General features: G+C 53.6%; 1 protein-coding gene across 1 annotated transcript; it reads left to right on the top strand.

Moving 5' to 3' along the window:
• Positions 1-19051: 19051 nt before the first annotated feature.
• UFC1 (ubiquitin-fold modifier conjugating enzyme 1) lies at positions 19052-24174 on the top strand. Its single transcript, XM_075281240.1, has 6 exons — positions 19052-19186; positions 23136-23203; positions 23285-23348; positions 23425-23501; positions 23693-23783; positions 23948-24174. The coding sequence occupies exons 1-6, from the start codon at positions 19064-19066 to the stop codon at positions 24017-24019; spliced, it is 495 nt and encodes a 164-aa protein (XP_075137341.1). The 5' UTR covers positions 19052-19063; the 3' UTR covers positions 24020-24174.
• The last annotated feature ends 106 nt before the right edge of the window (positions 24175-24280 follow it).

Genomic DNA, 24280 nt, shown 5'->3' with positions numbered 1-24280 from the left:
GACTGTAGGACAGGGGAATACAATCTATTACTATCTGTTATCAGCCATGTCAGGAGAGGAGAGGCCGACTGTAGGACAAGGGAATACCATCTATTACTATCTGTTATCAGCCATGTCAGGAGAGGAGAGGCCGACTGTAGGACAGGGGAATACAATCTATTCCTATCTGTTATCAGCCATGTCAGGAGGGGAGAGGCCGACTGTAGGACAGGGGAATACAATCTATTACTATCTGTTATCAGCCATGTCAGGAGGGGAGAGGCCGACTGTAGGACAGGGGAATACAATCTATTACTATCTGTTATCAGCCATGTCAGGAGAGGCCGACTGTAGGACAGAGGAATACAATCTATTACTATCTGTTATCAGCCATGTCAGGAGAGGCCGACTGTAGGACAGAGGAATACAATCTATTACTATCTGTTATCAGCCATGTCAGGAGAGGCCGACTGTAGGACAGGGGAATACAATCTATTACTATCTGTTATCAGCCATGTCAGGAGAGGTCGACTGTAGGACAGGAGAATACAATCTATTACTATCTGTTATCAGCCATGTCAGGAGAGGCCGACTGTAGGACAGGGGAATACAATCTATTACTATCTGTTATCAGCCATGTCAGGAGGGGAGAGGCCAACAATAGGACAGAGGAATACAATCTATTACTATCTGTTATCAGCCATGTCAGGAGAGGAGAGGCCGACTGTAGGACAGGAGAATACAATCTATTACTATCTGTTATCAGCCATGTCAGGAGGGGAGAGGCCGACTGTAGGACAGGGGAATACAATCTATTACTATCTGTTATCAGCCATGTCAGGAGGGGAGAGGCCGACTGTAGGACAGGGGAATACAATCTATTTCTATCTGTTATCAGCCATGTCAGGAGAGGCCGACTGTAGCACAGGGGAATACAATCTATTCCTATCTGTTATCAGCCATGTCAGGAGGGGAGAGGCCGACTGTAGGACAGGGGAATACAATCTATTACTATCTGTTATCAGCCATGTCAGGAGAGGCCGGCTGTAGGACAGGGGAATACAATCTATTACTATCTGTTATTAGCCATGTCAGGAGGGGAGAGGCCGACTGTAGGACAGGAGAATACAATCTATTACTATCTGTTATCAGGCATGTCAGGAGAGGCCGACTGTAGGACAGAGGAATACAATCTATTACTATCTGTTATCAGCCATGTCAGGAGAGGCCGACTGTAGGACAGGGGAATACAATCTATTACTATCTGTTATCAGCCATGTCAGGAGAGGCCGACTGTAGTACAGGAGAATACAATCTATTACTATCTGTTATCAGCCATGTCAGGAGAGGCCGACTGTAGGACAGGGGAATACAATCTATTACTATCTGTTATCAGCCATGTCAGGAGGGGAGAGGCCGACTGTAGGACAGGAGAATACAATCTATTACTATCTGTTATCAGCCATGTCAGGAGAGGCCGACTGTAGGACAGGGGAATACAAATCTATTACTATCTGTTATCAGCCATGTCAGGAGGGGAGAGGCCGCCTGTAGGACAGGAGAATACAATCTATTACTATCTGTTATCAGCCATGTCAGGAGAGGCCGACCGTAGGACAGGAGAATACAATCTATTACTATCTGTTATCAGCCATGTCAGGAGAGGCCGACCGTAGGACAGGAGAATACAATCTATTACTATCTGTTATCAGCCATGTCAGGAGGGGAGAGGCCGACTGTAGGACAGGAGAATACAATCTATTACTATCTGTTATCAGCCGTGTCAGGAGAGGCCGACTGTAGGACAGGGGAATACAATCTATTACTATCTGTTATCAGCCATGTCAGGAGGGGAGAGGCCGACTGTAGGACAGGGGAATACAATCTATTACTATCTGTTATCTGCCATGTCAGGAGAGGTCGACTGTAGGACAGGAGAATACAATCTATTACTATCTGTTATCAGCCATGTCAGGAGAGGCCGACTGTAGGACAGGGGAATACAATCTATTACTATCTGTTATCAGGCATGTCAGGAGGGGAGAGGCCAACAATAGGACAGAGGAATACAATCTATTACTATCTGTTATCAGCCATGTCAGGAGAGGAGAGGCCGACTGTAGGACAGGAGAATACAATCTATTACTATCTGTTATCAGCCATGTCAGGAGGGGAGAGGCCGACTGTAGGACAGGGGAATACAATCTATTACTATCTGTTATCAGCCATGTCAGGAGGGGAGAGGCCGACTGTAGGACAGGGGAATACAATCTATTTCTATCTGTTATCAGCCATGTCAGGAGAGGCCAACTGTAGGACAGGGGAATACAATCTATTCCTATCTGTTATCAGCCATGTCAGGAGGGGAGAGGCCGACTGTAGGACAGGGGAATACAATCTATTACTATCTGTTATCAGCCATGTCAGGAGAGGCCGGCTGTAGGACAGGGGAATACAATCTATTACTATCTGTTATTAGCCATGTCAGGAGGGGAGAGGCCGACTGTAGGACAGGAGAATACAATCTATTACTATCTGTTATCAGGCATGTCAGGAGAGGCCGACTGTAGGACAGAGGAATACAATCTATTACTATCTGTTATCAGCCATGTCAGGAGAGGCCGACTGTAGGACAGGGGAATACAATCTATTACTATCTGTTATCAGCCATGTCAGGAGAGGCCAACTGTAGGACAGGAGAATACAATCTATTACTATCTGTTATCAGCCATGTCAGGAGAGGCCGACTGTAGGACAGGGGAATACAATCTATTACTATCTGTTATCAGCCATGTCAGAAGGGGAGAGGCCGACTGTAGGACAGGAGAATACAATCTATTACTATCTGTTATCAGCCATGTCAGGAGAGGCCGACTGTAGGACAGGGGAATACAAATCTATTACTATCTGTTATCAGCCATGTCAGGAGGGGAGAGGCCGCCTGTAGGACAGGAGAATACAATCTATTACTATCTGTTATCAGCCATGTCAGGAGAGGCCGACCGTAGGACAGGAGAATACAATCTATTACTATCTGTTATCAGCCATGTCAGGAGGGGAGAGGCCGACTGTAGGACAGGGGAATACAATCTATTACTATCTGTTATCAGCCATGTCAGGAGGGGAGAGGCCGACTGTAGGACAGGGGAATACAATCTATTACTATCTGTTATCTGCCATGTCAGGAGAGGCCGACTGTAGGACAGGACAATACAATCTATTCCTATCTGTTATCAGCCATGTCAGGAGGGGAGAGGCCGACTGTAGGACAGGGGAATACAATCTATTACTATCTGTTGTCAGCCATGTCAGGAGAGGCCGACTGTAGGACAGGGGAATACAATCTATCACTCTCTGTTGTCAGCCATGTCAGGAGAGGCCGACTGTAGGACAGGAGAATACAATCTATCACTCTCTGTTATTAGCCATGTCAGGAGGGGAGAGGCCGACTGTAGGACAGGAGAATACAATCTATTACTATCTGTTATCAGCCATGTCAGGAGAGGCCGACTGTAGGACAGAGGAATACAATCTATTACTATCTGTTATCAGCCATGTCAGGAGAGGCCGACTGTAGGACAGAGGAATACAATCTATTACTATCTGTTATCAGCCATGTCAGGAGAGGCCGACTGTAGGACAGGGGAATACAATCTATTACTATCTGTTATCAGCCATGTCAGGAGAGGCCGACTGTAGGACAGGAGAATACAATCTATTACTATCTGTTATCAGCCATGTCAGGAGAGGCCGACTGTAGGACAGGGGAATACAATCTATTACTATTATTACTATCTGTTATCAGCCATGTCAGGAGGGGAGAGGCCGACTGTAGGACAGGAGAATGCCATCTATTACTATCTGTTATCAGCCATGTCAGGAGAAGAGAGGCCGACTGTAGGACAGAGGAATACAATCTATTACTATCTGTTATCAGCCATGTCAGGAGAGGAGAGGCCGACTGTAGGACAGGGGAATACAATCTATTACTATCTGTTATCAGCCATGTCAGGAAAGGAGAGGCCGACTGTAGGACAAGGGAATACCATCTATTACTATCTGTTATCAGCCATGTCAGGAGAGGAGAGGCCGACTGTAGGACAGGGGAATACAATCTATTACTATCTGTTATAAGCCATGTCAGGAGGGGAGAGGCCGACTGTAGGACAGGAGATTACAATCTATTACAATCTGTTATCAGCCATGTCAGGAGAGGAGAGGCCGACTGTAGGACAGGGAATACAATCTATTACTACTCTGTTATCAGCCATGTCAGGAGAGGAGAGGCCGACTGTAGGACAAGGGAATACAATCTATTACTATCTGTTATCAGCCATGACAGGAGAGGCCGACTGTAGGACAGGGGAATACAATCTATTACTATCTGTTATCAGCCATGTCAGGAGAGGAGAGGCCGACTGTAGGACAGGGGAATACAATCTATTACTATCTGTTATCAGCCATGTCAGGAGAGGAGAGGCCGACTGTAGGACAGGAATACAATCTATTACTATCTATTATCAGCCATGTCAGGAGAGGAGAGGCCGACTGTAGGACAGGGAATACAATCTATTACTATCTGTTATCAGCCATGTCAGGAGAGGAGAGGCCGACTGTAGGACAGGGGAATACAATCTATTACTATCTGTTATCAGCCATGTCAGGAGAGGAGAGGCCGACTGTAGGACAGGGGAATACAATCTATTACTATCTGTTATCAGCCATGTCAGGAGAGGAGAGGCCGACTGTAGGACAGGAGAATATCAATCTATACTATCTGTTATCAGCCATGTCAGGAGGGAGAGGCCGACTGTAGGACAGGGGAATACAATCTATTACTATCTGTTATCAGCCATGTCAGGAGAGAGGCCGACTGTAGGACAGGGGAATACAATCTATTACTATCTGTTATCAGCCATGTCAGGAGGGGAGAGGCCGACTGTAGGACAGGAGAATACAATCTATTACTATCTGTTATCAGCCATGTCAGGAGAGGAGAGGCCGACTGTAGGACAGGGGAATACAATCTATTACTATCTGTTATCAGCCATGTCAGGAGAGGAGAGGCCGACTGTAGGACAGGAGAATACAATCTATTACTATCTGTTATCAGCCATGTCAGGAGAGGCCGACTGTAGGACAGAGGAATACAATCTATTACTATCTGTTATCAGCCATGTCAGGAGAGGCCGACTGTAGGACAGGGGAATACAATCTATTACTATCTGTTATCAGCCATGTCAGGAGAGGCCGACTGTAGGACAGGGGAATACAATCTATTACTATCTGTTATCAGCCATGTCAGGAGGGGAGAGGCCGACTGTAGGACAGGGGAATACAATCTATTACTATCTGTTATCAGCCATGTCAGGAGAGGCTGACTGTAGGACAGGGGAATACAATCTATTACTATCTGTTATCAGCCATGTCAGGAGAGGCCGACTGTAGGACAGGGGAATACAATCTATTACTATCTGTTATCAGCCATGTCAGGAGGGGAGAGGCCGACTGTAGGACAGGGGAATACAATCTATTACTATCTGTTATCAGCCATGTCAGGAGAGGCCGACTGTAGGACAGGGGAATACAATCTATTCCTATCTGTTATCAGCCATGTCAGGAGGGGAGAGGCCGACTGTAGGACAGGGGAATACAATCTATTACTATCTGTTATCAGCCATGTCAGGAGAGGCTGACTGTAGGACAGGGGAATACAATCTATTACTATCTGTTATCAGCCATGTCAGGAGAGGCTGACTGTAGGACAGGGGAATACAATCTATTACTATCTGTTATTAGCCATGTCAGGAGGGGAGAGGCCGACTGTAGGACAGGAGAATACAATCTATTACTATCTGTTATCAGCCATGTCAGGAGAGGCCGACTGTAGGACAGAGGAATACAATCTATTACTATCTGTTATCAGCCATGTCAGGAGAGGCCGACTGTAGGACAGGGGAATACAATCTATTACTATCTGTTATCAGCCATGTCAGGAGAGGCCGACTGTAGGACAGGAGAATACAATCTATTACTATCTGTTATCAGCCATGTCAGGAGAGGCCGACTGTAGGACAGGGGAATACAATCTATTACTATCTGTTATCAGCCATGTCAGGAGGGGAGAGGCCGACTGTAGGACAGGAGAATACAATCTATTACTATCTGTTATCAGCCATGTCAGGAGAGGCCGACTGTAGGACAGGGGAATACAAATCTATTACTATCTGTTATCAGCCATGTCAGGAGGGGAGAGGCCGCCTGTAGGACAGGAGAATACAATCTATTACTATCTGTTATCAGCCATGTCAGGAGAGGCCGACTGCAGGACAGGAGAATACAATCTATTACTATCTGTTATCAGCCATGTCAGGAGAGGAGAGGCCGACTGTAGGACAGGGGAATACAATCTATTACTATCTGTTATCAGCCATGTCAGGAGAGGCCGACTGTAGGACAGGGGAATACAATCTATTACTATCTGTTATCAGCCATGTCAGGAGGGGAGAGGCCGACTGTAGGACAGGAGAATACAATCTATTACTATCTGTTATCAGCCATGTCAGGAGAGGAGAGGCCGACTGTAGGACAGGGGAATACAATCTATTACTATCTGTTATCAGCCATGTCAGGAGGGGAGAGGCCGACTGTAGGACAGGGGAATACAATCTATTACTATCTGTTATCAGCCATGTCAGGAGGGGAGAGGCCGACAGTAGGACAGGGGAATACAATCTATTACTATCTGTTATCAGCCATGTCAGGAGAGGAGAGACCGACTGTAGGACAGGGGAATACAATCTATTACTATCTGTTATCAGCCATGTCAGGAGGGGAGAGGCCGACTGTAGGACAGGGGAATACAATCTATTACTATCTGTTATCAGCCATGTCAGGAGAGGAGAGACCGACTGTAGGACAGGGGAATACAATCTATTACTATCTGTTATCAGCCATGTCAGGAGGGGAGAGGCCGACTGTAGGACAGGAGAATACAATCTATTACTATCTGTTATCAGCCATGTCAGGAGAGGCCGACTGTAGGACAGGGGAATACAAATCTATTACTATCTGTTATCAGCCATGTCAGGAGGGGAGAGGCCGCCTGTAGGACAGGAGAATACAATCTATTACTATCTGTTATCAGCCATGTCAGGAGAGGCCGACTGCAGGACAGGGGAATACAAATCTATTACTATCTGTTATCAGCCATGTCAGGAGGGGAGAGGCCGCCTGTAGGACAGGAGAATACAATCTATTACTATCTGTTATCAGCCATGTCAGGAGAGGCCGACTGTAGGACAGGAGAATACAATCTATTACTATCTGTTATTAGCCATGTCAGGAGAGGAGAGGCCGACTGTAGGACAGGGGAATACAATCTATTACTATCTGTTATCAGCCATGTCAGGAGGGGAGAGGCCGACTGTAGGACAGGGGAATACAATCTATTACTATCTGTTATCAGCCATGTCAGGAGGGGAGAGGCCGACTGTAGGACAGGGGAATACAATCTATTACTATCTGTTATCAGCCATGTCAGGAGAGGCCGACTGTAGGACAGGGGAATACAATCTATTACTATCTGTTATCAGCCATGTCAGGAGAGGAGAGGCCGACTGTAGGACAGGGGAATACAATCTATTACTATCTGTTATCAGCCATGTCAGGAGAGGAGAGACCGACTGTAGGACAGGGGAATACAATCTATTACTATCTGTTATCAGCCATGTCAGGAGGGGAGAGGCCGACTGTAGGACAGGGGAATACAATCTATTACTATCTGTTATCAGCCATGTCAGGAGAGGCCGACTGTAGGACAGGGGAATACAATCTATTACTATCTGTTATCAGCCATGTCAGGAGAGGAGAGGCCGACTGTAGGACAGGGGAATACAATCTATTACTATCTGTTATCAGCCATGTCAGGAGAGGAGAGGCCGACTGTAGGACAGGAGAATACAATCTATTACTATCTGATATCAGCCATGTCAGGAGGGGAGAGGCCGACTGTAGGACAGGGGAATACAATCTATTACTATCTGTTATCAGCCATGTCAGGAGGGGAGAGGCCGACTGTAGGACAGGGGAATACAATCTATTACTATCTGTTATCAGCCATGTCAGGAGAGGCCGACTGTAGGACAGGGGAATACAATCTATTACTATCTGTTATCAGCCATGTCAGGAGAGGCCGACTGTAGGACAGGAGAATACAATCTATTACTATCTGTTATCAGCCATGTCAGGAGAGGAGAGGCCGACAATAGGACAGAGGAATACAATCTATTACTATCTGTTATCAGCCATGTCAGGAGAGGAGAGGCCGACTGTAGGACAGGGGAATACAATCTATTACTATCTGTTATCAGCCATGTCAGGAGAGGAGAGGCCGACTGTAGGACAGGGGAATACAATCTATTACTGGGTGATATTGCCATATGATATATGTATTGATAAGGATACCTCTTAAAGTCTCTGTTCCCTGTCATTTCCTCTCAGTCACCATTCTCACATGACTTTTGGAGCAAGGTGACCTGAGCAGAGTATTTCAGCATGTCACCTGTGTGGATATTCAGTCCTGGAGGACTCACAAATAAGTTTTTTCGCTGTTATGTCCTCCTAGATAATATGAAGCAAGAAGCGGAGTGACGAGACGATCCATGTGGAGAGCAGACATACTGTGACATAAGAGACAGTTTGGCCAGCTTGACCAAAAATTAAGAGAATGTTCATACTACTGTGGTAAATGTCCGTTGCTCTTATCCATCATATGATCATGAAAACAATGGACATTAATAGTAATAGAGTAACGAAGGCAGACGCCGCCATCTTTGGAAGATAATAAAGTAGTCAATATAAAGGGGGGCAATGAGATGAACCAAGGAACGGGCCACAAAGTGTCACCGCTGTATATAAGGGAGCAGCCTTAATTTTTGGTGTTTTTATACTATTTTCAGTGTATTGGGCGCAGTTTACAATGTTAGTGTTCAGATTTATTCATATTGTTTTATTCTTATTTATTTTTACGCTCTCTGTACAAACAGACTGCAGTTTATTGGCGGAGTTTACGATGATGGATTTTACTAGCTTCCTAGTTCCCAGAGTGAGATGTCACTATTCGGAGGGGGAGGTTGTACAAATAAAATCAGTGGCAAAAAATGTTTTGTTTTTCAACAACTTTATGTATATTGTATTATTTTAGAACAAGATAGAATTTTTTCCAAATTTTAGAGAATTTTTTTAATTTTTTTATTTTATTTTATTTTAGTGATATTCTTTGAGTAGAGGATGCATACCTGCAGATATGGAAGTCTTGGCTCTGACCATCCTCTTCCTCGCCATCGGCAGCCTGGACGGTAAGACTGTGAGGAAGTAAATCAACTATCAAACCACTGAGAAAGGGACAAACTGTGGGGTGTGGCGAATTTATGTATAGGAAGCCCCAATTTCAGTCACGCTCACTTTTATTTTGGCTCCGCCCATTCTAATCCGTGTCCCCACACAGTATAATGTCCCTGTAGTGGCCCTGATGTGGTATAAGGCCCCCTCATTGTGGTCCCCATATTATTATACATAACATGTCCCCCTAAATATGCCTCCACATTATGACTTCCCCCTCCTGATGCCCCCACAGTATACTGTCCCCCTGGTGGTGTCCTCACAATACAATGTCCCCCTCTTGATAATCCCACAGTATAATGTCCCCCTGCTGGAGCACCAACAGTATAATGTCCCCATCATGGTGCCCCTGGAAATTCTATCCCCTTCCTGATGCCCCCACAATATAATGTCCCCCGATGGTGTCCCCACAGTAGAATGTCCCACTCTTAGTACCCCCACAGCTTTTCAAGAACTGGAAGAGGGACAAATTGTGCGGCGTGCATTTTTCATGTGCCCACACACAGTATAATCCTCCTACAGTCACCCGTAAATTATATGTCCCCCCTCCATCTCTCCCCCAGTTTCATGTCTCCCACATCTCTGCCCCCAGATTCATGTCCCCCCATCTCTGCCCCCAGATTCATGTCCCCCATCTCTGCCCCCAGATTCATGTCCCGCCATCTCTGCCCCCAGATTCATGTCCCCCCCATCTCTGCCCCCGATTCATGTCCCCCCATCTCTGCCCCCCGATTCATGTCCCCCCCATCTCTGCCCCCCGATTCATGTCCCCCCATCTCTGCCCCCCGATTCATGTCCCCCCCATCTCTGCCCCCCGATTCATGTCCCCCCCCATCTCTGTCCCCCGATTCATGTCCCCCCCCCATCTCTGTCCCCAGATTCATGTCCCCCCCATCTCTGTCCCCAGATTCATGTCCCCCCCATCTCTGTCCCCAGATTCATGTCCCCCCCATCTCTGTCCCCAGATTCATGTCCCCCCCATCTCTGTCCCCAGATTCATGTCCCCCCCATCTCTGTCCCCAGATTCATGTCCCCCCCATCTCTGTCCCCAGATTCATGTCCCCCCCATCTCTGTCCCCAGATTCATGTCCCCCCCATCTCTGTCCCCAGATTCATGTCCCCCCCATCTCTGTCCCCAGATTCATGTCCCCCCCATCTCTGTCCCCAGATTCATGTCCCCCCCATCTCTGTCCCCAGATTCATGTCCCCCCCCATCTCTGTCCCCAGATTCATGTCCCCCCCATCTCTGTCCCCAGATTCATGTCCCCCCCATCTCTGTCCCCAGATTCATGTCCCCCCCATCTCTGTCCCCAGATTCATGTCCCCCCCATCTCTGTCCCCAGATTCATGTCCCCCCCATCTCTGTCCCCAGATTCATGTCCCCCCCATCTCTGTCCCCAGATTCATGTCCCCCCCATCTCTGTCCCCAGATTTCATGTCCCCCCCATCTCTGTCCCAGATTCATGTCCCCCCCATCTCTGTCCCCAGATTCATGTCCCCCCCATCTCTGTCCCCAGATTCATGTCCCCCCCATCTCTGTCCCCAGATTCATGTCCCCCCCCATCTCTGTCCCCAGATTCATGTCCCCCCCATCTCTGTCCCCAGATTCATGTCCCCCCCATCTCTGTCCCCAGATTCATGTCCCCCCCATCTCTGTCCCCAGATTCATGTCCCCCCCATCTCTGTCCCCAGATTCATGTCCCCCCCATCTCTGTCCCCAGATTCATGTCCCCCCCATCTCTGTCCCCAGATTCATGTCCCCCCCATCTCTGTCCCCAGATTCATGTCCCCCCCATCTCTGTCCCCAGATTCATGTCCCCCCCATCTCTGTCCCCAGATTCATGTCCCCCCCATCTCTGTCCCCAGATTCATGTCCCCCCCCATCTCTGTCCCCAGATTCATGTCCCCCCCATCTCTGTCCCCAGATTCATGTCCCCCCCATCTCTGTCCCCAGATTCATGTCCCCCCCATCTCTGTCCCCAGATTCATGTCCCCCCCCATCTCTGTCCCCAGATTCATGTCCCCCCCATCTCTGTCCCCAGATTCATGTCCCCCCCATCTCTGTCCCCAGATTCATGTCCCCCCCATCTCTGTCCCCAGATTCATGTCCCCCCCATCTCTGTCCCCAGATTCATGTCCCCCCCATCTCTGTCCCAGATTCATGTCCCCCCCATCTCTGTCCCCAGATTCATGTCCCCCCCATCTCTGTCCCCAGATTCATGTCCCCCCCATCTCTGTCCCCAGATTCATGTCCCCCCCATCTCTGTCCCCAGATTCATGTCCCCCCCATCTCTGTCCCCAGATTCATGTCCCCCCCATCTCTGTCCCCAGATTCATGTCCCCCCCATCTCTGTCCCCAGATTCATGTCCCCCCCATCTCTGTCCCCAGATTCATGTCCCCCCCATCTCTGTCCCCAGATTCATGTCCCCCCCATCTCTGTCCCCAGATTCATGTCCCCCCCATCTCTGTCCCCAGATTCATGTCCCCCCCCATCTCTGTCCCCAGATTCATGTCCCCCCCATCTCTGTCCCCAGATTCATGTCCCCCCCATCTCTGTCCCCAGATTCATGTCTGTCCCCCCCATCTCTGTCCCCAGATTCATGTCCCCCCCATCTCTGTCCCCAGATTCATGTCCCCCCCATCTCTGTCCCCAGATTCATGTCCCCCCCATCTCTGTCCCCAGATTCATGTCCCCCCCATCTCTGTCCCCAGATTCATGTCCCCCCCATCTCTGTCCCCAGATTCATGTCCCCCCCATCTCTGTCCCCAGATTCATGTCCCCCCCATCTCTGTCCCCAGATTCATGTCCCCCCCATCTCTGTCCCCAGATTCATGTCCCCCCCATCTCTGTCCCCAGATTCATGTCCCCCCCATCTCTGTCCCCAGATTCATGTCCCCCCCATCTCTGTCCCCAGATTCATGTCCCCCCCATCTCTGTCCCCAGATTCATGTCCCCCCCATCTCTGTCCCCAGATTCATGTCCCCCCCATCTCTGTCCCCAGATTCATGTCCCCCCCCATCTCTGTCCCCAGATTCATGTCCCCCCCATCTCTGTCCCCAGATTCATGTCCCCCCCATCTCTGTCCCCAGATTCATGTCCCCCCCATCTCTGTCCCCAGATTCATGTCCCCCCCATCTCTGTCCCCAGATTCATGTCCCCCCCATCTCTGTCCCCAGATTCATGTCCCCCCCATCTCTGTCCCCAGATTCATGTCCCCCCCATCTCTGTCCCCAGATTCATGTCCCCCCCCATCTCTGTCCCCAGATTCATGTCCCCCCCATCTCTGTCCCCAGATTCATGTCCCCCCCATCTCTGTCCCCAGATTCATGTCCCCCCCATCTCTGTCCCCAGATTCATGTCCCCCCCCATCTCTGTCCCCAGATTCATGTCCCCCCCATCTCTGTCCCCAGATTCATGTCCCCCCCATCTCTGTCCCCAGATTCATGTCCCCCCCATCTCTGTCCCCAGATTCATGTCCCCCCCATCTCTGTCCCCAGATTCATGTCCCCCCCATCTCTGTCCCCAGATTCATGTCCCCCCCATCTCTGTCCCCAGATTCATGTCCCCCCCATCTCTGTCCCCAGATTCATGTCCCCCCCATCTCTGTCCCCAGATTCATGTCCCCCCCATCTCTGTCCCCAGATTCATGTCCCCCCCATCTCTGTCCCCAGATTCATGTCCCCCCCATCTCTGTCCCCAGATTCATGTCCCCCCCATCTCTGTCCCCAGATTCATGTCCCCCCCATCTCTGTCCCCAGATTCATGTCCCCCCCATCTCTGTCCCCAGATTCATGTCCCCCCATCTCTGTCCCCAGATTCATGTCCCCCCCATCTCTGTCCCCAGATTCATGTCCCCCCCATCTCTGTCCCCAGATTCATGTCCCCCCCATCTCTGTCCCCAGATTCATGTCCCCCCCATCTCTGTCCCCAGATTCATGTCCCCCCCATCTCTGTCCCCAGATTCATGTCCCCCCCATCTCTGTCCCCAGATTCATGTCCCCCCCATCTCTGTCCCCAGATTCATGTCCCCCCCATCTCTGTCCCCAGATTCATGTCCCCCCCCATCTCTGTCCCCAGATTCATGTCCCCCCCCATCTCTGTCCCCAGATTCATGTCCCCCCCCATCTCTGTCCCCAGATTCATGTCCCCCCCCATCTCTGTCCCCAGATTCATGTCCCCCCCATCTCTGTCCCCAGATTCATGTCCCCCCATCTCTGTCCCCAGATTCATGTCCCCCCCATCTCTGTCCCCAGATTCATGTCCCCCCCATCTCTGTCCCCAGATTCATGTCATCCCCCCCATCTCTGTCCCCAGATTCATGTCCCCCCCATCTCTGTCCCCAGATTCATGTCCCCCCCATCTCTGTCCCCAGATTCATGTCCCCCCCATCTCTGTCCCCAGATTCATGTCCCCCCCATCTCTGTCCCCAGATTCATGTCCCCCCCCATCTCTGTCCCCAGATTCATGTCCCCCCCATCTCTGTCCCCAGATTCATGTCCCCCCCATCTCTGTCCCCAGATTCATGTCCCCCCCATTCTCTGTCCCCAGATTCATGTCCCCCCCATCTCTGTCCCCAGATTCATGTCCCCCCCATCTCTGTCCCCAGATTCATGTCCCCCCCATCTCTGTCCCCAGATTCATGTCCCCCCCATCTCTGTCCCCAGATTCATGTCCCCCCCATCTCTGTCCCCAGATTCATGTCCCCCCCATCTCTGTCCCCAGATTCATGTCCCCCCCATCTCTGTCCCCAGATTCATGTCCCCCCCATCTCTGTCCCCAGATTCATGTCCCCCCCCATCTCTGTCCCCAGATTCATGTCCCCCCCATCTCTGTCCCCAGATTCATGTCCCCCCCATCTCTGTCCCCAGATTCATGTCCCCCCCATCTCTGTCCCCAGATTCATGTCCCCCCCATCTCTGTCCCCAGATTCATGTCCCCCCCATCTCTGTCCCCAGATTCATGTCCCCCCCATCTCTGTCCCCAGATTCATGTCCCCCCCATCTCTGTCCCCAGATTCATGTCCCCCCCCATCTCTGTCCCCAGATTCATGTCCCCCCCATCTCTGTCCCCAGATTCATGTCCCCCCCATCTCTGTCCCCAGATTCATGTCCCCCCCATCTCTGTCCCCAGATTCATGTCCCCCCCATCTCTGTCCCCAGATTCATGTCCCCCCCATCTCTGTCCCCAGATTCATGTCCCCCCCATCTCTGTCCCCAGATTCATGTCCCCCCCATCTCTGTCCCCCAGATTCATGTCCCCCCCATCTCTGTCCCCAGATTCATGTCCCCCCATCTCTGTCCCCAGATTCATGTCCCCCCCATCTCTGTCCCCAGATTCATGTCCCCCCCATCTCTGTCCCCAGATTCATGTCCCCCCCATCTCTGTCCCCAGATTCATGTCCCCCCCATCTCTGTCCCCAGATTCATGTCCCCCCCATCTCTGTCCCCAGATTCATGTCCCCCCATCTCTGTCCCCAGATTCATGTCCCCCCCATCTCTGTCCCCAGATTCATGTCCCCCCCATCTCTGTCCCCAGATTCATGTCCCCCCCATCTCTGTCCCCAGATTCATGTCCCCCCCATCTCTGTCCCCAGATTCATGTCCCCCCCATCTCTGTCCCCAGATTCATGTCCCCCCCATCTCTGTCCCCAGATTCATGTCCCCCCCATCTCTGTCCCCAGATTCATGTCCCCCCCATCTCTGTCCCCAGATTCATGTCCCCCCCATCTCTGTCCCCAGATTCATGTCCCCCCCATCTCTGTCCCCAGATTCATGTCCCCCCCATCTCTGTCCCCAGATTCATGTCCCCCCCATCTCTGTCCCCAGATTCATGTCCCCCCCATCTCTGTCCCCAGATTCATGTCCCCCCCATCTCTGTCCCCAGATTCATGTCCCCCCCATCTCTGTCCCCAGATTCATGTCCCCCCCATCTCTGTCCCCAGATTCATGTCCCCCCCATCTCTGTCCCCAGATTCATGTCCCCCCCATCTCTGTCCCCAGATTCATGTCCCCCCCATCTCTGTCCCCAGATTCATGTCCCCCCCATCTCTGTCCCCAGATTCATGTCCCCCCCATCTCTGTCCCCAGATTCATGTCCCCCCCATCTCTGTCCCCAGATTCATGTCCCCCCCATCTCTGTCCCCAGATTCATGTCCCCCCCATCTCTGTCCCCAGATTCATGTCCCCCCCATCTCTGTCCCCAGATTCATGTCCCCCCCATCTCTGTCCCCAGATTCATGTCCCCCCCATCTCTGTCCCCAGATTCATGTCCCCCCCATCTCTGTCCCCAGATTCATGTCCCCCCCATCTCTGTCCCCAGATTCATGTCCCCCCCATCTCTGTCCCCAGATTCATGTCCCCCCCATCTCTGTCCCCAGATTCATGTCCCCCCCATCTCTGTCCCCAGATTCATGTCCCCCCCATCTCTGTCCCCAGATTCATGTCCCCCCCATCTCTGTCCCCAGATTCATGTCCCCCCCATCTCTGTCCCCAGATTCATGTCCCCCCCATCTCTGTCCCCAGATTCATGTCCCCCCCATCTCTGTCCCCAGATTCATGTCCCCCCCATCTCTGTCCCCAGATTCATGTCCCCCCCATCTCTGTCCCCAGATTCATGTCCCCCCCATCTCTGTCCCCAGATTCATGTCCCCCCCATCTCTGTCCCCAGATTCATGTCCCCCCCATCTCTGTCCCCAGATTCATGTCCCCCCCATCTCTGTCCCCAGATTCATGTCCCCCCCATCTCTGTCCCCAGATTCATGTCCCCCCCATCTCTGTCCCCAGATTCATGTCCCCCCCATCTCTGTCCCCAGATTCATGTCCCCCCCATCTCTGTCCCCAGATTCATGTCCCCCCCATCTCTGTCCCCAGATTCATGTCCCCCCCATCTCTGTCCCCAGATTCATGTCCCCCCCATCTCTGTCCCCAGATTCATGTCCCCCCCATCTCTGTCCCCAGATTCATGTCCCCCCCATCTCTGTCCCCAGATTCATGTCCCCCCCATCTCTGTCCCCAGATTCATGTCCCCCCCATCTCTGTCCCCAGATTCATGTCCCCCCCATCTCTGTCCCCAGATTCATGTCCCCCCCATCTCTGTCCCCAGATTCATGTCCCCCCCATCTCTGTCCCCAGATTCATGTCCCCCCCCATCTCTGTCCCCAGATTCATGTCCCCCCCCATCTCTGTCCCCAGATTCATGTCCCCCCCATCTCTGTCCCCAGATTCATGTCCCCCCCATCTCTGTCCCCAGATTCATGTCCCCCCCATCTCTGTCCCCAGATTCATGTCCCCCCCATCTCTGTCCCCAGATTCATGTCCCCCCCATCTCTGTCCCCAGATTCATGTCCCCCCCATCTCTGTCCCCAGATTCATGTCCCCCCCATCTCTGTCCCCAGATTCATGTCCCCCCCATCTCTGTCCCCAGATTCATGTCCCCCCCATCTCTGTCCCCAGATTCATGTCCCCCCCATCTCTGTCCCCAGATTCATGTCCCCCCCATCTCTGTCCCCAGATTCATGTCCCCCCCATCTCTGTCCCCAGATTCATGTCCCCCCCATCTCTGTCCCCAGATTCATGTCCCCCCCATCTCTGTCCCCAGATTCATGTCCCCCCCATCTCTGTCCCCAGATTCATGTCCCCCCCATCTCTGTCCCCAGATTCATGTCCCCCCCATCTCTGTCCCCAGATTCATGTCCCCCCCATCTCTGTCCCCAGATTCATGTCCCCCCCATCTCTGTCCCCAGATTCATGTCCCCCCCATCTCTGTCCCCAGATTCATGTCCCCCCCATCTCTGTCCCCAGATTCATGTCCCCCCCATCTCTGTCCCCAGATTCATGTCCCCCCCATCTCTGTCCCCAGATTCATGTCCCCCCCATCTCTGTCCCCAGATTCATGTCCCCCCCATCTCTGTCCCCAGATTCATGTCCCCCCCATCTCTGTCCCCAGATTCATGTCCCCCCCATCTCTGTCCCCAGATTCATGTCCCCCCCATCTCTGTCCCCAGATTCATGTCCCCCCCATCTCTGTCCCCAGATTCATGTCCCCCCCATCTCTGTCCCCAGATTCATGTCCCCCCCATCTCTGTCCCCAGATTCATGTCCCCCCCATCTCTGTCCCCAGATTCATGTCCCCCCCATCTCTGTCCCCAGATTCATGTCCCCCCCATCTCTGTCCCCAGATTCATGTCCCCCCCATCTCTGTCCCCAGATTCATGTCCCCCCCATCTCTGTCCCCAGATTCATGTCCCCCCCATCTCTGTCCCCAGATTCATGTCCCCCCCATCTCTGTCCCCAGATTCATGTCCCCCCCATCTCTGTCCCCAGATTCATGTCCCCCCCATCTCTGTCCCCAGATTCATGTCCCCCCCATCTCTGTCCCCAGATTCATGTCCCCCCCATCTCTGTCCCCAGATTCATGTCCCCCCCATCTCTGTCCCCAGATTCATGTCCCCCCCATCTCTGTCCCCAGATTCATGTCCCCCCCATCTCTGTCCCCAGATTCATGTCCCCCCCATCTCTGTCCCCAGATTCATGTCCCCCCCATCTCTGTCCCCAGATTCATGTCCCCCCCATCTCTGTCCCCAGATTCATGTCCCCCCCATCTCTGTCCCCAGATTCATGTCCCCCCCATCTCTGTCCCCAGATTCATGTCCCCCCCATCTCTGTCCCCAGATTCATGTCCCCCCCATCTCTGTCCCCAGATTCATGTCCCCCCCATCTCTGTCCCCAGATTCATGTCCCCCCCCATCTCTGTCCCCAGATTCATGTCCCCCCCCCATCTCTGTCCCCAGATTCATGTCCCCCCCCATCTCTGTCCCCAGATTCATGTCCCCCCCATCTCTGTCCCCAGATTCATGTCCCCCCCATCTCTGTCCCCAGATTCATGTCCCCCCCATCTCTGTCCCCAGATTCATGTCCCCCCCATCTCTGTCCCCAGATTCATGTCCCCCCCATCTCTGTCCCCAGATTCATGTCCCCCCCCATCTCTGTCCCCAGATTCATGTCCCCCCCATCTCTGTCCCCAGATTCATGTCCCCCCCATCTCTGTCCCCAGATTCATGTCCCCCCCATCTCTGTCCCCAGATTCATGGACCCCCTTCATTATGTTCCACCTGAATGTTTAACACAAAAAAAACACGTATACTCACCTTTTCCTCGCTCCCCCGCCGCTCTCTCCGCAGTTTGACGCAGAGTTGTAAGCGCGATGTGACATCATCATATTGCGCTTACACAGCCACTAGCCGGAGTGCAGCGGCAAAGCAAGGAGCTGAGCTGTGACAGCTTCTTGCTTTAGTCGCGTATGTATTCAACTCCCCGCCCCTGAGGAGCACACCTTGGCCTTCTGTACTAGGCTCCATTTATTACTACATAAATATTGGTCACAATGATGTTTGTCATGTGACGGCGAATCCATAAAAGTATATAAAAAATCTGTACAATGGAGGCTGCGGACAAGTTATAAGGATGACACCAGGAAGTGATAAACGTGAGACACTGTATTATTGTATTACAATATCATATCCTCTAAGCTGTAGAGTCAGTTGTCACCACAAGGGGGAAACAAGGGGAAATTAAAAAAAAAAATAAAAAAAAAATGGTCCTACCAGTAGTCAAGATGGCCGCCCAGGCTTTGTACTGGCATGACGAACACTTCTGCTTCCGGAATTCCCTTCCTCTTCCAACATGGTGGATGAGGCGACTCGCCGGGTGGTGTCTGAGATCCCTCTGCTGAAGACCAATGCCAGCCCCCGGGATAAGGAGCTGTGGGTGCAGCGGCTGAAGGAAGAGTACCAGGCGCTTATTAAGGTGGGAGGTGTCACGTGCTATAGCGCCCCCGGGAACGGGGAGAAGGGGAGAAAGGTTCCGGCTGTCCAGTCAGCTGAGTGAGACATCCGCCTGTGAACTGCAGCTAGATACCTACCGCCTGCACAGCGCCCCCTGCTGTCCTCTGTACTGCCCAGTGCACCTTGTAAAGAGTGTTATACCCCCAGTGCTGCCCCCTGCAGCGCTCCGTACTCACCTCCACACACCCCCAGTGCTGCCCCCTGCAGCGCTCCGTACTCACCTCCACACACCCCCAGTGCTGCCCCCTGCAGCGCTCCGTACTCTCCTCCACACACCCCCAGTGCTGCCCCCTGCAGCGCTCCGTACTCTCCTCCACACACCCCCAGTGCTGCCCCCTGCAGCGCTCCGTACTCTCCTCCACACACCCCCAGTGCTGCCCCCTGCAGTGCTCTCTACTCTCCTCCACACACCCCCAGTGCTGCCCCTGCAGCGCTCTGTACTCTCCTCCACACACCCCCAGTGCTGCCCCTGCAGCGCTCTGTACTCACCTCCACACACCCCCAGTGCTGCCCCCTGCAGTGCTCTCCTCCACACACCCCCAGTGCAGCCCCCTGCAGCGCTCTGTACTCACCTCCACACACACCCAGTGCTGCCCCCTGCAGTGCTCTCTACTCTCCTCCACACACCCCCAGTGCTTCCCCTTTGCAGCGCTCTGTACTCTCCTCCACACACCCCCAGTGCTGCCCCCTGCAGTGCTCTCCTCCACACACCCCCAGTGCAGCCCCCTGCAGCGCTCTGTACTCACCTCCACACACCCCCAGTGCTGCCCCCTGCAGTGCTCTCCTCCACACACCCCCAGTGCAGCCCCCTGCAGCGCTCTGTACTCACCTCCACACACCCCCAGTGCTGCCCCCTGCAGTGCTCCGCACTCTCCTCCACACACCCCCAGTGCTGCCCCCTGCAGTGCTCCGCACTCTCCTCCACACACCCCCAGTGCTGCCCCCTGCAGCGCTCTGTACTCTCCTCCACACACCCCCAGTGCTGCCCCCTGCAGCGCTCCGTACTCTCCTCCACACACCCCCAGTGCTGCCCCCTGCAGTGCTCCGCACTCTCCTCCACACACCCCCAGTGCTGCCCCCTGCAGTGCTCCGCACTCTCCTCCACACACCCCCAGTGCTGCCCCCTGCAGCGCTCTGTACTCTCCTCCACACACCCCCAGTGCTGCCCCCTGCAGCGCTCTCTACTCTCCTCCACACACCCCCAGTGCTGCCCCCTGCAGCGCTCCGCACTCTCCTCCACACACCCCCAGTGCTGCCCCCTGCAGTGCTCTCTACTCTCCTCCACACACACCCCATGCTGCCCCCTGCAGTGCTCCGTACTCTCCTCCACACACCCCCAGTGCTGCCCCCTGCAGCGCTCTGTACTCTCCTCCACACACCCCCAGTGCTGCCCCCTGCAGTGCTCTGTACTCTCCTCCACACACCCCCAGTGCTGCCCCCTGCAGCGCTCTGTATTCTCCTCCACACACCCCCCATGCTGCCCCCTGCAGTGCTCTCTACTCTCCTCCACACACACCCCCAGTGCTGCCCCCTGCAGTGCTCTCTACTCTCCTCCACACACCCCCAGTGCTGCCCCCTGCAGCGCTCTGTACTCTCCTCCACACACCCCCAGTGCTGCCCCCTGCAGTGCTCTCTACTCTCCTCCACACACACCCCATGCTGCCCCCTGCAGTGCTCCGTACTCTCCTCCACACACCCCCAGTGCTGCCCCCTGCAGCGCTCTGTACTCTCCTCCACACACCCCCAGTGCTGCCCCCTGCAGTGCTCTGTACTCTCCTCCACACACCCCCAGTGCTGCCCCCTGCAGCGCTCTGTATTCTCCTCCACACACACCCCATGCTGCCCCCTGCAGTGCTCTCTACTCTCCTCCACACACCCCCAGTGCTGCCCCCTGCAGTGCTCTCTACTCTCCTCCACACACCCCCAGTGCTGCCCCCTGCAGCGCTCTCTACTCTCCTCCACACACCCCCAGTGCTGCCCCCTGCAGCGCTCTGTATTCTCCTCCACACACCCCCAGTGCTGCCCCCTGCAGTGTTCCGTACTCTCCTCCACACACACCCCCAATGCTGCCCCCTGCAGTGCTCTCTACTCTCCTCCACACACCCCCAGTGCTGCCCCCTGCAGCGCTCTCTACTCTCCTCCACACACCCCCAGTGCTGCCCCCTGCAGCGCTCTGTACTCTCCTCCACACACCCCCAGTGCTGCCCCCTGCAGTGCTCTCTACTCTCCTCCACACACCCCCAGTGCTGCCCCCTGCAGCGCTCTCTACTCTCCTCCACACACCCCCAGTGCTGCCCCCTGCAGCGCTCTGTACTCTCCTCCACACACCCCCAGTGCTGCCCCCTGCAGCGCTCTGTACTCTCCTCCACACACCCCCAGTGCTGCCCCCTGCAGCGCTCTCTACTCACCTCCACACACCCCCAGTGCTGCCCCCTGCAGCGCTCTCTACTCTCCTCCACACACCCCCAGTGCTGCCCCCTGCAGTGCTCCGCACTCTCCTCCACACACCCCCAGTGCTGCCCCCTGCAGTGCTCTCTACTCTCCTCCACACACCCCCAGTGCTGCCCCCTGCAGTGCTCTCTACTCTCCTCCACACACCCCCAGTGCTGCCCCCTGCAGTGCTCTCTACTCTCCTCCACACACCCCCAGTGCTGCCCCCTGCAGTGCTCCGCGCTCTCCTCCACACACCCCCAGTGCTGCCCCCTGCAGTGCTCTCTACTCTCCTCCACACACCCCCAGTGCTGCCCCCTGCAGTGCTCCGCGCTCTCCTCCACACACCCCCAGTGCTGCCCCCTGCAGTGCTCTGTACTCTCCTCCACACACCCCCAGTGCTGCCCCTGCAGCGCTCTGTATTCTCCTCCACACACCCCCAGTGCTGCCCCCTGCAGCGCTCTGAACTCTCCTCCACACACCCCCAGTGCTGCCCCCTGCAGCGCTCTGTACTCTCCTCCACACACCCCCAGTGCTGCCCCCTGCAGCGCTCTGTACTCTCCTCCACACACCCCCAGTGCTGCCCCCTGCAGTGCTCTCTACTCTCCTCCACACACCCCCAGTGCTGCCCCCTGCAGTGCTCTCTACTCTCCTCCACACACTCCCAGTGCTGCCCCCTGCAGTGCTCTGTACTCTCCTCCACACACCCCCAGTGCTGCCCCCTGCAGTGCTCTGTACTCTCCTCCACACACCCCCAGTGCTGCCCCCTGCAGTGCTCTCTACTCTCCTCCACACACACCCCATGCTGCCCCCTGCAGTGCTCTCTACTCTCCTCCACACACCCCCAGTGCTGCCCCCTGCAGTGCTCTCTACTCTCCTCCACACACACCCCATGCTGCCCCCTGCAGTGCTCTCTACTCTCCTCCACACACCCCCAGTGCTGCCCCCTGCAGTGCTCTCTACTCTCCTCCACACACCCCCAGTGCTGCCCCCTGCAGTGCTCTCTACTCTCCTCCACACACACCCCATGCTGCCCCCTGCAGTGCTCTCTACTCTCCTCCACACACCCCCAGTGCTGCCCCCTGCAGTGCTCTCTACTCTCCTCCACACACACCCCATGCTGCCCGCTGCAGCGCTCTGTACTCTCCTCCACACACCCCCAGTGCTGCCCCCTGCAGTGCTCTGTACTCTCCTCCACACACACCCCATGCTGTCCCCTGCACCAGCCTATTGTGTCTCGCTTTTGATAATATTAAAGGAAAACTGAACCCCAAACCCAAGGCTGCCATTTCTGTGCCGTTATTTGGGGGTTGTACTCCCAGCACTTGGGGTAATTGTGGTAATCTAGGAACTGCCCCTGGGCTATTATATGTTTTGTAGATCATGTGGCGACTTTTTGGCTGCTGTGTCATGTGACCCCTTCTTATGTGCTGCCCCCTCCTCTGTCTGTAGATGTCTAATTTCCGCTTGTCCCCCCCCAGTATGTAGAGAATAACAAGAAGGCCGACAACGACTGGTTCCGCCTGGAGTCCAACAAGGAGGGCACCAGGTAAGATCTGCTCCCTGCTCGGCAGCGCCCCCTGTCTTCCGGCCCTTCACATTGTAATGGCGGCCGCTGTGTCTATTGCAGGTGGTTTGGGAAATGCTGGTACATTCACGAGCTCCTCAAGTACGAGTTTGACGTGGAGTTTGATGTGAGTTTTGTCTGAGCGTTTTCTAATTATTCTGATATTATTCTCGCCGTACTTGACGTGTTTCTTCACCATACAGATCCCGGTCACGTATCCATCCACAGCGCCAGAAATCGCCATTCCGGAATTAGATGGGAAGACTGCGAAAATGTACAGGTACGAGAGCTATACAATATATGTCACCAAGTAGAGCTCCGCCCCCCTGACTACTTGTCCTATTTGTGCTGCCAATACTGGAGGGAAGTGTGGAGCTGGGATTCGGAATAGACGCTCACCTGAGGCTGTCATGGCCGCCACCTGGGGCTATAGCCTTATGACCCTCCTCACACCTCTGTTTTTTCTCCCAGGGGGGGTAAGATCTGTCTGACGGAGCACTTCAAGCCACTGTGGGCGCGGAACGTCCCTAAATTTGGACTGGCACATCTCATCGCCCTAGGGGTGAGTATGGGAGTAGTGGTGGAGGTGGGTCAGTGCCCACCATGCCTAGGTGGCCGCGGGCAGCCATTTTGATAGGTCACCACTTTGTCAGCTGAATTTGGTGGTCGCCGTTTTATTACTGATGATTTGCGCCGTATTTCACTGACTCTTCTGGTCTCTCGTAGCTGGGGCCGTGGATGGCGGTGGAGATTCCCGACCTCATCAGCAAAGGACTGGTCAAACACAAGGATAACTGATACCTACGGTGAAGAGGCGGCGACAGAATCCTCCATCGCCTCGCCCACCGCGCCCCATTCATACATTAATGGACTGTTCATACTATGTAATGTCGGCTTCCATCTTTGTACCCTCCGCCATGATATCGTTATTGTAATAAACCTATTAAGCGCAATCTGTGCGAACTTTCGTTTTATTCTATGCGCATGCGCCGGAGACCTGACTCCAATGATCACACACAAGATGGCGGCAGAAGTGAAGGCTTCACCTCAATGCTTCAC

The sequence above is a fragment of the Leptodactylus fuscus genome, chromosome 7 (genome assembly GCF_031893055.1).
Source record: "Leptodactylus fuscus isolate aLepFus1 chromosome 7, aLepFus1.hap2, whole genome shotgun sequence".
Lineage (NCBI taxonomy): Eukaryota > Metazoa > Chordata > Amphibia > Anura > Leptodactylidae > Leptodactylus > Leptodactylus fuscus.
Note: the sequence above shows the minus strand (reverse complement) of the source record. Positions and strands in the feature narration are given on the sequence as shown.